Source organism: Rhipicephalus microplus, chromosome 5 (assembly GCF_043290135.1).
Source record: "Rhipicephalus microplus isolate Deutch F79 chromosome 5, USDA_Rmic, whole genome shotgun sequence".
In the NCBI taxonomy this organism is placed as follows: domain Eukaryota; kingdom Metazoa; phylum Arthropoda; class Arachnida; order Ixodida; family Ixodidae; genus Rhipicephalus; species Rhipicephalus microplus.
The window spans coordinates 25,069,638-25,084,550 of NC_134704.1; the positions used below are offsets into that span (position 1 = coordinate 25,069,638).

At 43.6% G+C, this 14,913-nt stretch overlaps 1 protein-coding gene across 1 annotated transcript; it reads right to left on the minus strand.

Moving 5' to 3' along the window:
- Positions 1–898: 898 nt before the first annotated feature.
- On the minus strand, positions 899–11,615 carry LOC119174867 (RCC1-like G exchanging factor-like protein). Its single transcript, XM_075895024.1, has 10 exons — positions 11,165–11,615; positions 10,256–10,388; positions 9,144–9,269; positions 8,551–8,669; positions 7,306–7,501; positions 6,342–6,412; positions 4,911–4,995; positions 3,031–3,204; positions 1,481–1,566; positions 899–1,254 (listed from the first exon to the last, which is right to left on the minus strand). The coding sequence occupies exons 1-10, from the start codon at positions 11,471–11,473 to the stop codon at positions 1,177–1,179; spliced, it is 1,377 nt and encodes a 458-aa protein (XP_075751139.1). The 5' UTR covers positions 11,474–11,615; the 3' UTR covers positions 899–1,176.
- Positions 11,616–14,913: the final 3,298 nt, after the last annotated feature.

The following is a 14,913-nucleotide window of genomic DNA, read 5'->3' on the forward strand; positions in this document are numbered from 1 at the left end:
GACTTGTCTCGAATCAAGGTTTTTTGCCAGTAGCCAAGCCACATTGAGCCGAAATAAACGGCGCGACTTCCGCGATCTTGAGAAGCAAAAGCACAGCGCGTGTTCTGTCGCCCGGGAAATTTTTATCAGCTAACGCTTATAAAAAGTATCTGTCACTCATAAAATCAAAGCCTCATGGCCAACCTTGATATGGCTAGCAGGTCAGTAAAGACAAACATCGTGCCAAAGCTGAGGTCTCTTGCTTCGTGCGAGTGGGGATCAATGGACAGCAGCGTAATCAGGGGGATAAAGTTGATTATCAAATGCGCAGAGGGTGATATGATCATCGCTTTCGTTCAGGGGATGCTTAGCAGGCCTACTTACAGCATTGGCAATCAAGCGCGAAGTTGCTTGGGCTTGCCTCACTCGTCTAAGGTTTTGCTGTGTCAACATGCGACATCAAATTCATTTGAAGCCTTTTGCTTTTCCTGTTGGAGAACTTGGTAGAAAATGTGCAACACATCTGCTTGAGTATTACTGTAATGGTTTGAAGAAAGATAAGCACCCACAACACCGACCGCAGTACCTCTCTTCCCGTAGAAAACCCGGCGGGTACATTGCTGCCATCTGCGCCAGAGGCAGACACTAACCATTTGAACACCGCTGCTGTTCCTGAGCCCCCTGTACTAAATCAACCTGTAGAGGTTTGAGGCATGGAACTTAAGAATCGGGTGTAGGCACGAAATTGAAGCCTATACATTAGAAGATACATAGCATTCTTGGCTCTTGTAAAACTGTTGCATAACGTTTTGTTAGACTATTGATATAACTTTTGCACATACAAGTACTGTGGCACTATGTCAGAACATTATTTCAGGCGTCTGGACCATTACAAGTCAATTGCAGTACAATGATGAAATGACATTTTAATAGTAGCACACATTTATTACTACTTTCAGAACACACCACAATAAAAACAAACATCTTTGTTTTGTTAGGCTGGTCTTCCAACATGCAAAAGAATTGACAGGTTGGCGATTCACAAACGTCCAGCAAACTAAGCGCTGTCTGTTCCTGAGCTCTCAGTTTGATGAATGTATACAGTCTTGCAACACCAATTACACATGTCAGCCCTAACTGTCACCAATGTCAATGTACAAACACTGTTTTCCATGTCTAGGAACCACAATGGTCTTGTCAGCACAGGGATTGGCTCAGCACGGCTGTGTGGTCCACACCACAGCTGACCTTCAGAATCTTCGCTGTGAGGCTGACCTGCAATAGAACAGCACCTGCTTTAAAATACAATCACTGAGACGCATGCAATTTTGCATGCATATATACAAACACACACACATAAACGTGCACATATAAACCTAAAACATGGTTTATACCATAATCTTCCACACCCACCCCCCCCTCAGGAAAATATTTCTGGCTGCACATCTGGTAACAACATATGATGATTACTACAATTTTTGTTGTAATTAACAGCAGTTACCCTGAACGGAAAATGTTGATCCATAGAGTGACCGAGGCCAAGGCAGCCATTCCTGTTTTTTCCCCAAGTGTACAGCTCTCCTCTGCCTGGAATAAAGAAACAATAGTGGAACGAGTAGCATATTTGAAATTCGATTTGCAAGAAAGCGCTATGTTAGGAATTGATATTAAAAACTAGCCATTATGTGGCAGTTACATGATTATTGAGAATATTCGCACATGTGAAACGTGAAGCACTTCTATAAAATTAAATCAAATTTACTGTTTCACACACCAGAATAGACCGTTTTAAAGATCTGCAAGTGCACTTCCCTGCATTGTGTAATTGTCTGACTAGTGGCAGCAGCTGTCGTGCTTCAAATAAAGATGAGCTCCTTGTCTATTATGTGAATCTATATTGAGATAATGGGTTCTACAATTCCCATGTCCTAGCACAAGCAAACTGCCTTTGAACATGCTATTCGCAGAAGTTACTATATAGCCGGTTACAACTTTAGAAGTCAGTGACATATCCAATGGGCGTGTACTCCAGACTGACGTCCAGATATGTCTGCACGTTAAAGAACCCCAGGTGGTGAAAATTTCCGAAGCCCTCCACTACGGCATCTTTCAAAATCATATGGTGGTTTTCGGACGTTAAACCCCATATATCAATCAATCAATCCAGAAAGACGTCATGAGCCGCACGGCCGTTGACCCCGCCTGCAAAGAACGTTACAGAGAATGTTGCCGAGAACAAGAGCGGGACTATTTTTTTAGTCACTGAGGTGATCGGCTGCCACGCTTCGGTCGTCTTGACAGGGTTTCTTCCCCTGACTCCTTAAGTTGTGCCCGAATACAGACACCAATAATTAGGCAAACTGCATGGCAGGAAAGCCGGCTTGACAATTATGAAAAGGGTCAAATGCAATTATATTATTTAAGACGAGGCTAAATGGCGAGTGAACATGGTGATGTATTTCCCATAATGTCGTTTGATTAATGGTAATTTGTGTGTAAGTGCACCTAACCACACTGAATACGGAAGAGCAAGACTTTGCCCTTTCTTAGGCCAAGCAATATATTGGATTGGTATCCAAGTATGACAACAGAACGAACTGATAGAAGCTATCTAAATCTTAAAAAAACTGAGCCAGGCTATTTATACTGCAGTCAACAAAATGAACACAATATCTCTGAAGCTCTTGTGTGTGTTAGAAAGGTATGCTTTGTGAACCTATGCGTCATATACCAGTGCACCAATGTTTTTTATAGCACATAACCTTCCAACAAATCACTTGGTCTTGAAGATTTCTATTTTACAAGTTGTCACTGTACCCGAGCATTTGGTTTTCAATAAAAGAATGCCCGTTAGAACAATGCTCCCTATGTCAGTTTATTATTTAGTTTCTGTACCCATAAACTTGCAACCATGAATTAAAGGAAAAAAAAACAACAAAAATAACCCAGGTGTCTGAGCAAGATTGCTAAATCATTAACTATGTATGCCAGCAAGCTTAATGATCACCAAAAGCTAGAGAGCTAAAAAAAGAAAGCCACATGTTGACTCACTGTTTAGGGCTGCAAAGTGGTTGAGCCCACAGAACAAGTCAACGACCTGGGTGTCAGGGGCGAAGCGATTTGCTCCAAAGAGGGGCCTGGGAAGCAGGGTTGGGATGGTCTTGACAGACACTTCGGGTCCTAGGCCGAGCAAGCCATATCCCCACACGTAGACATCCCCGCTTTCTGCAAATTCAATCGTCACTACTATTTAACAATACTGTATATGGTATTTGTCCCATGTTCAGTGGGCATGACCATAAAAACATTATTTATTATTATTATTTGATTTGCATACACAGATACACAAGGACACAGGGGAAAGAGGGAGAGAGCAAGCTGACAACTGCCACCTGGAGGGGCACAACGCCTGCTCACTCTTTCGGGAGGAGGGAAGAAACAGAGGAAACAAAGATAAGAGGGGAGAAAAAGGAAGAAGAAAAGGAAGCAAAGAAATAATGATGACGGATTAGACGAGTATAAGTTAAAAAATAATAAAAAACCATCTATAAACAAAATGTAAGGAGAGCTCGGTGGGCCTGGTTGCGTCGGGAAGCACAATCTCTCAGAAAGAGGTAGTCATACAACTTTGAAAGTAAGCAGAATTTCCACCTTGGAGGTGGATAAATACAATCCTGCAAGAATGGGCGCAAGTTCCAGAATGACATCATGAGCTGGATGATCGGTGACACCGCTATCAGAGAACATGAGCAGGACAATTTCTTTAGTTGCAGAGGTGCTTGGCTGTCACGCTTCCTTAATTTCTCTAAGCTGATCATGTTGCGCCAAACTATAACCTGTATTCCCAACTAAGCCTGTTTTTTTGTCCTACCAAAAAAATTATGAACCATCTGCCCGAAAATAACTTTGATGGGATGCGAAGCAGCAGCGGTGCGCACGTCATTGACTTGGATGAAACGGGCGTCGACGCGGGTGCTGGAAGAACGGTTTGAAGCGAAACTCCGAGTAGCCTTTACTCGAGTAAACATTTCTTTGGAATGCAAAAACACGGTAAATCGGTTGAGTTTCGTGTAAGTTTCATCGCAGATAAACGAGCCAAAAAAGAGTTTCCAATCAACGTGTGATTGAGCATTGCAGGCGGTGGAGAGGGTGAAGCAAGAGAGAAGTGTGTTGCGAGTGGGCGCAGGAGCAACACCATCCAGATGGGTTGGGAGGAGCCGGCAACTGCTGCGGGTGAGGGAGAAAGTCACGTAACGCACAGCTGCGACTTGAGCTACTTGGCATCGTTCCAACAACTGCGGCGGGGGGGAACACTGTGCAGCGCACTGGCACAGAGACACGGATGGACAGCGTTACATAGGCTAGTCAAAGAGCTGCTTCGCATCTAAAAACTAATACCAAAAAGAAAACCTATTGCTAAGCTGAAGCCTTTCCAATGTCTTATGGGTTGTGCCTGTCATTAGTTGCATGCATGTACAGTACACACGAATTGAAACTGGACAATTTAGGGCCAAGTAATGCACGTTACTTTTCCTCCTATCTCCTTCAGCTCGGGTCACTGTAGTGAATTCGACTCAAATGCATAGATCGCAGCCAACATGGTTTTCAGAGACTTCATTAGTCGCGAAATGACGTGGTTATCTCAGGCTATTGCTTATACGAGTCATTATGCTAAAAATTTTGATGTAGTGCTGCACTGCTGTTTTATACCATTAATTACTTGGCACAGACATACAAATATGCAAAAGGATGAAATGAGCTGAAACATTGCTGGCTGATGCACACAGCCTTTATCCAAGCACAAAATTGAAACATTAACAATTACAGATGGCAGCACTAAAATGCATCCATTAAATAGTCATCTTAACGTGTCTTATACAAAAAGGTCTGTTGATCATGAGCATTATCAGACAGCAAGCAAACCAACCTACCCGTAACTACTCCACACATTGTACCTCCACTGGCAACAGCCTTAACTTTTCCATGTGGGAAGTTCAGATTCCTTGCAAAGCACATCTGCAAAGACATATTTGAGAACTTGACTTGAAACAACAACATGGATATGAACACTACCACATCCTTTGAGCCAGCTTTAAATATTCTTTGGATAACAAACAGGAAAACCAACATACTAACACACCTTCAATCTAAGAGACACTTTTGATTATTGATAATGGAGTTTTCTTTGAACTAGATGGGCAAGAATTAATTGTCTAACCTATGGTACGTGTTACTATATTTTATAATTTGATGTTTTACCTGCCTGTGGTTTGTCTAGTAAAGTTACTTATGTCTGCAGTTTTTCGTTTGCTAGCCTTTTGAAATTCTGCAATCTCTCTTGCCACGAGTCCTTTAGTGCCACCTCTCAAGAGATATCTCACTGTCCACTGGTGATTCTAGAGACAAGGAATTGAAAGAGGAACACCACTATGTTCTGGAGGCATTTGAGTAGTCCCAGAAACACGAAATTATGATATCAAAATTTGGGAATCGCTGAGACACGTGACCAAGAGGCAGCAGTTCTTGCATCTGTACAAAAGTTGCATTGCCTGCCTTCTCATGAAGCTTGATTGATTGATATGTGGGGTTTTCTATTTACGAGTATTACCCCTGGAAACAACTATGGGCTGCATTTATGATACTTACGAAGCTCATTACGACAGATGCAAAGTACGAAGTAGCGAAATACGATTTTAAACTTGATTGATTGATTTGTGGGGTTTAACGTCCCAAAATTACCATATGATTATGAGAGACGCCGTAGTGGAGGGCTCCGGAAATTTCGACCATCTGAGGTTCTTTAAAGTGCATCCAAAACATAAGCACATGGGCCTACAGCATTTTTGCCTGCACCGAAAATGCAGCCGCCGCAGCTGAGATTCGATCCTGCGACCTGCGGGTCAGCAGCTGAGTACCTTAGCCCCTAAACCATTGCGGTGGGGTTCCTCATTAAGCTTGAAGGGAGCTCTGAATTGAGGCACATCTGTGACTGCATCAGTGATGGCTGTGCACTGGCACAACCAACAAATTCCTGCATTCTTCTGCAAGAACTGTAGGTTACATTCGTAACCTATAGTTCTTGCACAATGCCAATACTTTCAACAATGTCCTAATCAGTAAAAAAATCTCAGCAAAATGTCAGATAAATTACATAAATTCCAAACCTAATGTATGCCATTGCTAAATGCTGTGCAGCATTTATTCCACAGCTACTGTGTCGTGAATTATGTCAAGCAGTGATCCACTGTTACTACACAGTAGTTTGAAACTTGCTTTGCAGAAAAAAAGCAATGAACACGTCTTTAGTGATGGAACAAGAGTTGCCATCAACCACAGATAACAATCCAAGCTGGAACACGCACCTGCTTGTCATCTGTTTGCCTTCCAAACTGGCCATACTCGGAATTCCCCCATCCAAACAGGTCACCAGAGTCTGAAAGACAGTCATGTACATGAGCTTCGCCTGATCTTCATTATTCACATTCAAAGGACCTGATGAGGACAAATAATGCTGTTATGAACCACTAGAAGTCAAAAATAGAAAAAAACTTGTATGAAGCTGCTTGGTACATAGCACTGGCAGGGCTACCTTCACAAACGTTTTGGATGTGATAAAGATTGACTGTATGTACTTTAAAAGGTCGTTTGATGGCATTATGTCATCTTATAGCATGCTCCACTGCTAAAGAAAACACTATGTTAGAAAAGTTTGCAATGACCATTAACCAAAAGTTGTTTGCCTTATAAATTTTATCATGTTATCATCCATATGATTCCCTCAATAGAGGAAGGCTTCTCAAGTATACTTGAGATCAAATTTGTTAATTACATAAAAACTGAACTATTACACCTGCTTGACAGGAAGAAATCTGTTTCACTTGGTAGAGAAGGAACGGGCAATTATATTACAGCAATGAAAACGACCTAGTCTCTTCAACCGCTTCAATGAAACTCTGAGCAAGGGACAAAACTGGTCCAAGTACATCAAGCCTATTTCAAACTTTGGTTGGTGCCAATTTAGTCTCCGTATCATACTGCAAGGTTGGCATCAAAAGTTTAGGGATCACTTGGTCTCAGAAAACATTGAATATTTCAGCGAGTTGTAACTGCAGCAAGCTAACGTGCACAGTACGTGTTGTTAGCACGTTTTAGAACAGACTGACAATCTAAATTGATGGCTGCCTGCTGACGCAGCGGGACTATTCAGCTTTATTTTTGCGTCTCGCGTTTTCTAACCATTAGATGCTGACTCTTCAACTTTTTCTTGCATCTCATGGTCTCTAAACATTTGGTGCTGACTGTAGATGTAAAACAGACACAGCTCACCAGACACAGCCAGGATACAGTCTACAGTGCCAGCTACTCGGACGATACGGACTCCACTGAGGTCTCCATTGACACGTTTTGGTATGCCCTGGCTGCCATAGATGCCGAGTCCAGTTTGCCCATCGGCGCTCCATCCACAACTGTACACGGCCCCTTCATCCGTGAGAAAGAGAGTGTGGTCCTGCCCACAAACCACCTTCAGGGAAGAGAAAAATGCGCTGCAATTGAGCTGCTGCTGCATCAACCTAAGCTTTGTCACGTGGAGCCCAAATGTGTTTGTGGAGAGATAAAAACAATGAAATCTGGCATCTTACATGCAAAAATGACAATTTGATTAAGTGGCACACCATAGCCATTTCAGATTAATTTTAAGTAATCTATCAGCTTTACGGTCGAAATAAAAATTAAGCTGAGAGACACAAGTTCCGTTTCTGCCTACCTATTATTTGTATTCTGTTGCTAGCGCTATTGTGGGTCTTTACAAATGCACACAGTGTATATTTGAAGTGCATTCATAGGTATCTACATTGAATGTACCCACATTAAACCTGGCTCTCGACTTTTATACTACCAAACGTAAGGCAAGTATCCTACAGACACATGCATCAGCAAGGGGGCGCAAAAGGGGCACTTGGCCCCCTATCCAAACCATAGCAGCCCTCCCCACACTTTTCTGTATGAAATAATACACTTACACATAAAGAAAACATTGTAACTCCTTGCATATCTCCCACAAACTCAAGCTCCCATTCTGGGATGTTGTAGCGTTTTGTTTTCTTGATCATAGGACAATGCTACGTCTACAGAGTGGTTCCATTAGAATAAAATTAAGCTCTGCATTATTATGTGGGGAGTGACACGTAGTATTGATTACTCTGGTAATAATGAGTGAAACCGATCAGGAAACATTACGTTTTCTCTTGAAGCACTGCATCATTATGTGGGAAGTGACACGTAATGATTACTCTGGTAATAATAAGTGAAACCGATCAGGAAACATATTACGTTTTCTCTCGAAGCACAGACTGATAATCAATATTTTTCATTATGCACAGCTGTATAACATATAGCTCCAGTTATTCTTTTTATAAACTGTCCCAAAAACTTTATCAAGTGAATGTTATAAAAGTTGCACCATCTTTGTTGCACTAAGCATTTTTGGGAAGCACGTAAGACAAAAATAAAAAGCCTCTCTAACTACAACAGGAAACTTGTACTACAGGTACTCAAAAATCAATAACCTACATCCACAATTTTCCCACGAATGCCTTGAATCTGACGAGGAGTGGCACAGCTCTCGGGGCTCTCATCCGTGACAACCGGTCTGCCGCACTGTCCGAACGAATTGTTCCCAAATGAAAATGCTGTAAAAGCAAAGGAGATAATTTACGACTTCTGGTGAATATTATGTCCCGCAATGCAGTTTGGAATTGCTTCCACATTTCCTTGAAACAGTTTACATAGCTGCAAACAATATTTAACAAGAACAAAAAAAAAAACAGGCAGTGTGAAATCTTACAACTTTTCATAACTCCAGACTACAATGCGTATGTCCATTAAATGTGTGCAGTCCAGGATCGGAAACAAGAACATAAGAATAATGCCCCTTAGTTGCAGAATACACAACAGGAATACATAACTGTCAGTAAAGCAGAAGCAAGTGCAGGAAGAATCACGAGATCCCATGTGACGTCATCAATGCACTGATAAGAAAACAAACTCGTATGATTTAGTGCACTTAAAGTTAAGTATGGAGGCAATGAATGATGTTACGTTTATACCTTTTTATAAGTACTGAACATGCCAGTCTACTGAATAATTTCGTCGATGAGACTCACCGCCTTCCTTGTCCGTAAGCACTACACTGTGCGAGCGGCCACAAGCGACACGCAAGATGCGCGTCGACTCGCTCTTCAACGGCAGTGGGATACCCACTGGCTCAGTCAGTACTTTCAAGGGATGCCCTAAGGAAAATACGAAGACAACGTAAGTACTGAAGCACTAAAACTACTGCACACGTGTCTTAATGTTCCTTATTCAGAAAACACTGCTACTTGTGCCAGACAAGCTACATCAGTCAGATCACCTAATTAAACTAAATTATCGGCCTTCTAGGAAGTCCAAAACGATGACATTATAAGACATACCACAACGGAGGAACACAGGACTGATGTTGTCCACCTGGAGTCGTTTAACATGCACCTGAATCTTAGTATACGCAATTTACCCAATCAGCACATGACTGCTATGATGGCGTTCAAACCCGCTACCTTGAGGTCAGCAGCACAATTCCATGGCTGCTAGCCTACTGTGGAGGTTGTTCTGTGCGCCTGCATTTAGTTTATGTGATAAAAGCAATATGTCACCAGTTCAAAACCTTAAAGTCGCCATGGCAACTCACTGGTTGTGGTATTATGCTGGTATCTACCAGATTTACACTTTAATTTGAAGGTGTTAAGGATACATTAAATAGAAATGTGGTATAAATATTTCCATGTATTAAAGTTAAGAAGCAAGTCAGAAACATCAGACGGTCTCATCCAATCCAGAGAACTGACTCTATTGCACAGCCTAAATGTGAAATTTTGTCTGCTAATGAACAAAATCAGTGATATGACTCATTAGGTAACAAGTGGAAGCAGCTGTTTGCACAGTCTTCATAATGACCAATGAGAAGAAAGGTATGCTCAAATTATAGCAAATTGGCTAGTACCATATCACGGAAAACAAATGAGGACAAAAGAAGCGATAACAGATGAACATTGCACTTTTTCTCGTCTGTTATCTCATATATTTTCCTCGTTTATTTCTGTGCTATTTCTCAAGCTGATTTGCAATGAACTAACAAGCCCATCATGCTACCATTGTTGGTATGTTCAAAGGTGGCTGAACACACCTTGCTGGTATGCAATAAATAACTGCTATAAAGCTGCCTAAAAGAAATCCTTGCCTCTGCGCACGCACTGATAGCCGATCTGGAAGTCTGTGTTGATGCCAGTGCCATAAACTTTGGCGGGATTCTTAATTTTGTCTTCATGCGCTGACAGCAAAGTGAAACCGTAGCCACAGGCCACATCGTTGACCTATAAAGCAATAAACTTGAGGTTAACAAAGCATAAAACACATTAGTAGAAAGAACATCAAAGTGTGGAAACTGTACACGCTACAATATGGTATCCAGAGAGAGGGGTACATTGTTTAAGTGAGGACAATGGTGAAATGAAGAAGCATATGCTTAGACCCCGCGTTGTCGACTTGCTATATGCTTACTGTGTCAAGTGAGCAAGATGATAAAATCACAAAGACCTTACATAGTTTAGCACATAATTGCATAGCTTCTATCTGGAGTCTGGAGCAGCAAACAGTGCAACATTACAGAAGATCTGTAAATCTCGTATGATCTTTCCTACACAGATGAAGTCAGTGACCACACCTAAACGTATAAATTTGACCAGTTCAAATGATTTAGCCTCATTAACGAGTGACACCAGCTGGCTGTTGCAAGTTTGTAGAGGTTACTGGCGGTTTAAAGTGAGTGTAATATAACCGATGGGGCCTTACGTACCAAAACGAGGGGTGCCGTAGTGGGGGGGGGGGGGGGGGGGACTTTGGAAATTTTGACCACCAAGGGTTCTTTAACTGGAACATAAATCTAAGCACACGGACCTAAAGCATTCCGCCTCCATTCAAAACGCGGCCGGGATTCGATCTCGCCGCAAGTTGCGCTGCCAGGTCGCAGAGAATCAAGCCGGCGCAGAAGCCGGTGCCGCTGTACGGAGAAACGTAATGAGGTCACGGAATCGTAACTACGACGCTTCCTTCGGAGGGTACCGACACGAAAATTCACAAGGTCGATTACCGTGTAGAACTCGGAGAAAGGCAGCTTGTACGGCTTGTGGTGTCCGGAGCGGGGTGCATGTCCGAGTTTCGGTCGCACAAGTTTGTCGTGGCCCAAGGCTCCCGTCAGGCAGCTGCCCCAGGCGTAGACCCGTTTCCGGCGCTTGGTCTTCTCACCCGTGTACTGAAACACGGGCAGCTCGTCTTCGGAGGTCAGTGCTTTCGTGCGGTTCCCGCGACGGCCGTGCAACACGCCTGTGCCGCATGGACACAGGAGCGACCGCAGCTGCCTGATCGTCACGGCTCGCGTGAAAGCAGTCGTTCCGACCATGACAACTCAAGTTTAGAGGCACCGGGAAGTAAACAGACTCCTAACTATAGCAGGCACAGGACTTGGGATGCTAAGAGGTTAACCAAATGGTTAAATATTGCGACTAAAGCGGCACTTACTGGATACACTCAAGGATAAAGCCATGTTACAGCAGACAGCCTGACGATCGCGCCAACTATTTCAACGGCGTTAGTCATTTCAAACACTTTAAAAGAGATTTAAAGTTGAGTTGCTATTATAACTTGTGTCACAATGTAATTCCAAATAAATTGAAGCTTTTATTTCTACAAATGTGAAAATAACACAATAATAAACAATTTTTTGTTAGTTTTGTTATGACTATATAGATGCCGCCACCAAAGCTATATTTTTTGGCGAGTGCTTTTATAGCGCGATATTCAATTTGGCGCGGGCAACGCCGATACAACGGGCACGCAAAATTTGACATTCAGACCGTGGTCGTTCTGGTGCACACAGCTGGTACGAGCTACGGGCACGATTTAACATTAAATATGAATTTCGCAGATGCAATACCAGAAGCGAATAAATACGCACGCAAGTAGACACCATGATGAGCCTGGGTCGTACAGCGGCCCACGTAAAGCTAATTGTTAATTAAGCGGGAACGACGCTTGCTACAAGGTCAGTTGTATTAGCGCGAAGAAAGTTTTTTCAGAACCGCCGCAGTAGCCCAATTATCCGGACCGCGTCGCACTTACGTAAGCTTGCAGGAACGCTCATAACATGCGGGCATCCCCTTGCCCGTAACGAAGAGGGTGAAGTAAAGTTTGGAGACTTTTGACATGCATCGGGTGGGTAGACGGGCAGCGTAGGGGTGACGCGTGGATTTTCAACAGTGAGACTGTTTAGCAAACCGTTCCATGTGCGACGAACTGAAAAAAAAAACTGTTTTCAGGAATGAGTATGCGCCACAGAAATTGGTAATTCTACTCACCGCAGGTCCACTAAAGATGAAGAAGGCAAGAGCTGTCCCAACGACAAAAGGCTGTGAAGTGATGGTGGCTGCACCGTGTTTCAGGGCGAGCTTCTGTCTCTGTCTGTGACGATCTCTGTGTGTCTGTGATTGTTCGCGCTTTAACTCGACGGTCCATGAGCTGAGAATCAACGTAGAAACAACCTAGTATCACTTACCTAAAGTAGCTAAAGCCTAGAAACAGTGTAGAAGCAATGTCTTCACAATATCAAGCTTCGCCAGTGTGTACTAGGGGGAGCACCCCGACTAGTGAGTTCTAGAGTTATTGTGCCACCTTTAGGTTCCGTAGGGAGCATATACAGTAACTCTAGCGAGTTTCTTCCGCGAGCTGCCTTTCTCTGTGGCAACGATGGGGCAGAATTCATAGACGTGCGCACAAGAAAGCCAAGGGGTACCCCACCTCCCAATTCACTAAGGGGGGCGCCAAGTCAGCCCCACTCAGACAGATCTTTCCCCTGTGCAGGTCCTTTTTTATTCGTTATGAGTACATACCCACCCCCTTAGCCAAAGGCGATACCGCAGGGGGCTACAAAATTAAGAAAAAAACAACAACTTCATTCGCAATGCACACTTGTTCACTCGTGAGATTAATGGCCTACACGGCTCGTCACACCTTTCCTAACTCGGCGGATCTACTTCTCCCGGTCTTCTCGGCGGCCTCGCTGGATGGTTGTGTGTTGTGATCGTTTGGACGCGTGCTGGTGAAGACGGATCGAATGCGAATTTTTTTTTTCTTCTCCTCTGCATCTTTTCCTTTTCCCTACTTATCCACTCTTATTCCCAATACCCTATTCCTTGTACCGACCTGTTGAGGTGTCATCCAAGTGATAGACAGTTACGGGCGGCACTTTTCTCTTCCTTTCACTTACACAATCACTTACACAGAGAGACTAATGATTAATAGTTCTAACCGATAAAAGCATTGCGTACAGAATTTTCGTTTCGAATTCAGACCCATGGTGTCAGAAAATATAAGAAATGCTTGCTTGCAATTTTTACCCCCGGGAAGCGAAAAGCCAAAGGCATGCTCTCGTGATCAGCAAGTCATCTATTGTGAAGCTTGTCTTCCGGACTCATACAAGGTAATGGGCTGGGTAGATAGGAAACAGGGAAGGCGCTTCGAAAAAAAAAAAAAACAGCCTTCATTATATGTCAGCCAGCGCAGAACGTGCGCCATTGAACTTGAGCGGCACGCTGAAAGGCTGCGAACGGCCTTCGCCCGTTCGACCACGAGGTCGAAGATCGACGAGGTAAACACGAGAAAGACAACGAGGCTATTGTGTGTACGTATACGACCATTCGTCACGGTACATGACACAGTCAAGGACAACTACACCCGTCTGCGGTGTTGCAGCCGTTTCGGTTTCCCCCCGCTTTATAACTATAGCAACAACGCAAACGCCGTTGCCGCCCTTGAGACATATTCCCAGAAGCTCCTAGGTCTTTAACTTTGGTAGTCAGACGTTGTCTTATGAATCGATCATGCAACCCCTGAAGCGAGTCGGACGCAGCTAGCAAGTACCTTCGCTCGAAAGCGTGGCGAACCGAAATAGCAGTGCACCGCTGTTTTGAATAATGCGATGACGACTGCGAGACGATGACCAGTTTTCTTTTTTCGGTGTTTTTTTTTATACGGCTTCCGGGTTCTTAGATGGAGAACGCAAGAGAGTAGAAAGCTGAACCATTTCTGCTGTGATGATGACATCTTAATAATGCAGAACGTGTATGGCTGGTTACTGTAGCTCATTCCAAATTCTGAAGTAAGTGCATCTATAGATCAAGGACACAAAAAAACTAAGAATGAGACACTTATCGCCCCTCAACAATCTATCGCCCCTCAGCCCTCTAGTGGCTAAGGTACTCGGCTGCTGACCCGCAGGTCACGGGATCCTATCTCAACTGCGGCGGCTGCACTTTCGATGGAGGCGAAAATGCTATAGGCCCGTGTGCTCAGATTTGGGTGCGCGTTAAAGAACACCGCGGGTGGTCAAAATTTCCGGAGTCCTCCACTACAGCGTCTCTCATAATCATATGGTGGTTTTAGGTCGTTAAACCCCACAAATCAATCTATCACGTTTGATGAAAGCGCCTATTTTTTTAGCAGTTAACACACCACCACCCCTCGAAATTTCGGTGGGAGAGAGCAGGGAGGGAATGAGGGACCCTTTGGTCTAAATCCTACCGGAGTATATATACGGGCCTGCTCTCTACACCCGGGCAGCGTATCTTGCTGCCCTTAGTGGTTGCATTTTGTCTTGGACGCGTGTTCTAATGCTGGAAATAAACATTGCTCAAACAGACTTCAAAATTTTCGTCACAGTAATTCCGGAAGTACGATTTTGTGGCGCACTTTCAGTGTAGTACATATACATGCACTTGGTCTAGCTTGACCTCCCACCTCTCCCACTTGCCATTACCCCAGAATAATGGGACACTTCCTTTCTTC

What these genes read in the sequence shown, in the direction of transcription:
- LOC119174867 (XM_075895024.1), bottom strand. Translation starts at nt 11,473, where the DNA reads ATGGTCGGAACGACTGCTTTCACGCGAGCCGTGACGATCAGGCAGCTG. An exon ending in AATGTGTGGAGTAGTTACGG is followed by an intron (nt 3,205 to 4,910) that starts GTAGGTTGGTTT and finishes TTGAATTTGCAG; the next exon opens with AAAGCGGGGATGTCTACGTG. An exon ending in CCACTTTGCAGCCCTAAACA is followed by an intron (nt 1,567 to 3,030) that starts GTGAGTCAACAT and finishes TCTTTATTCCAG; the next exon opens with GCAGAGGAGAGCTGTACACT.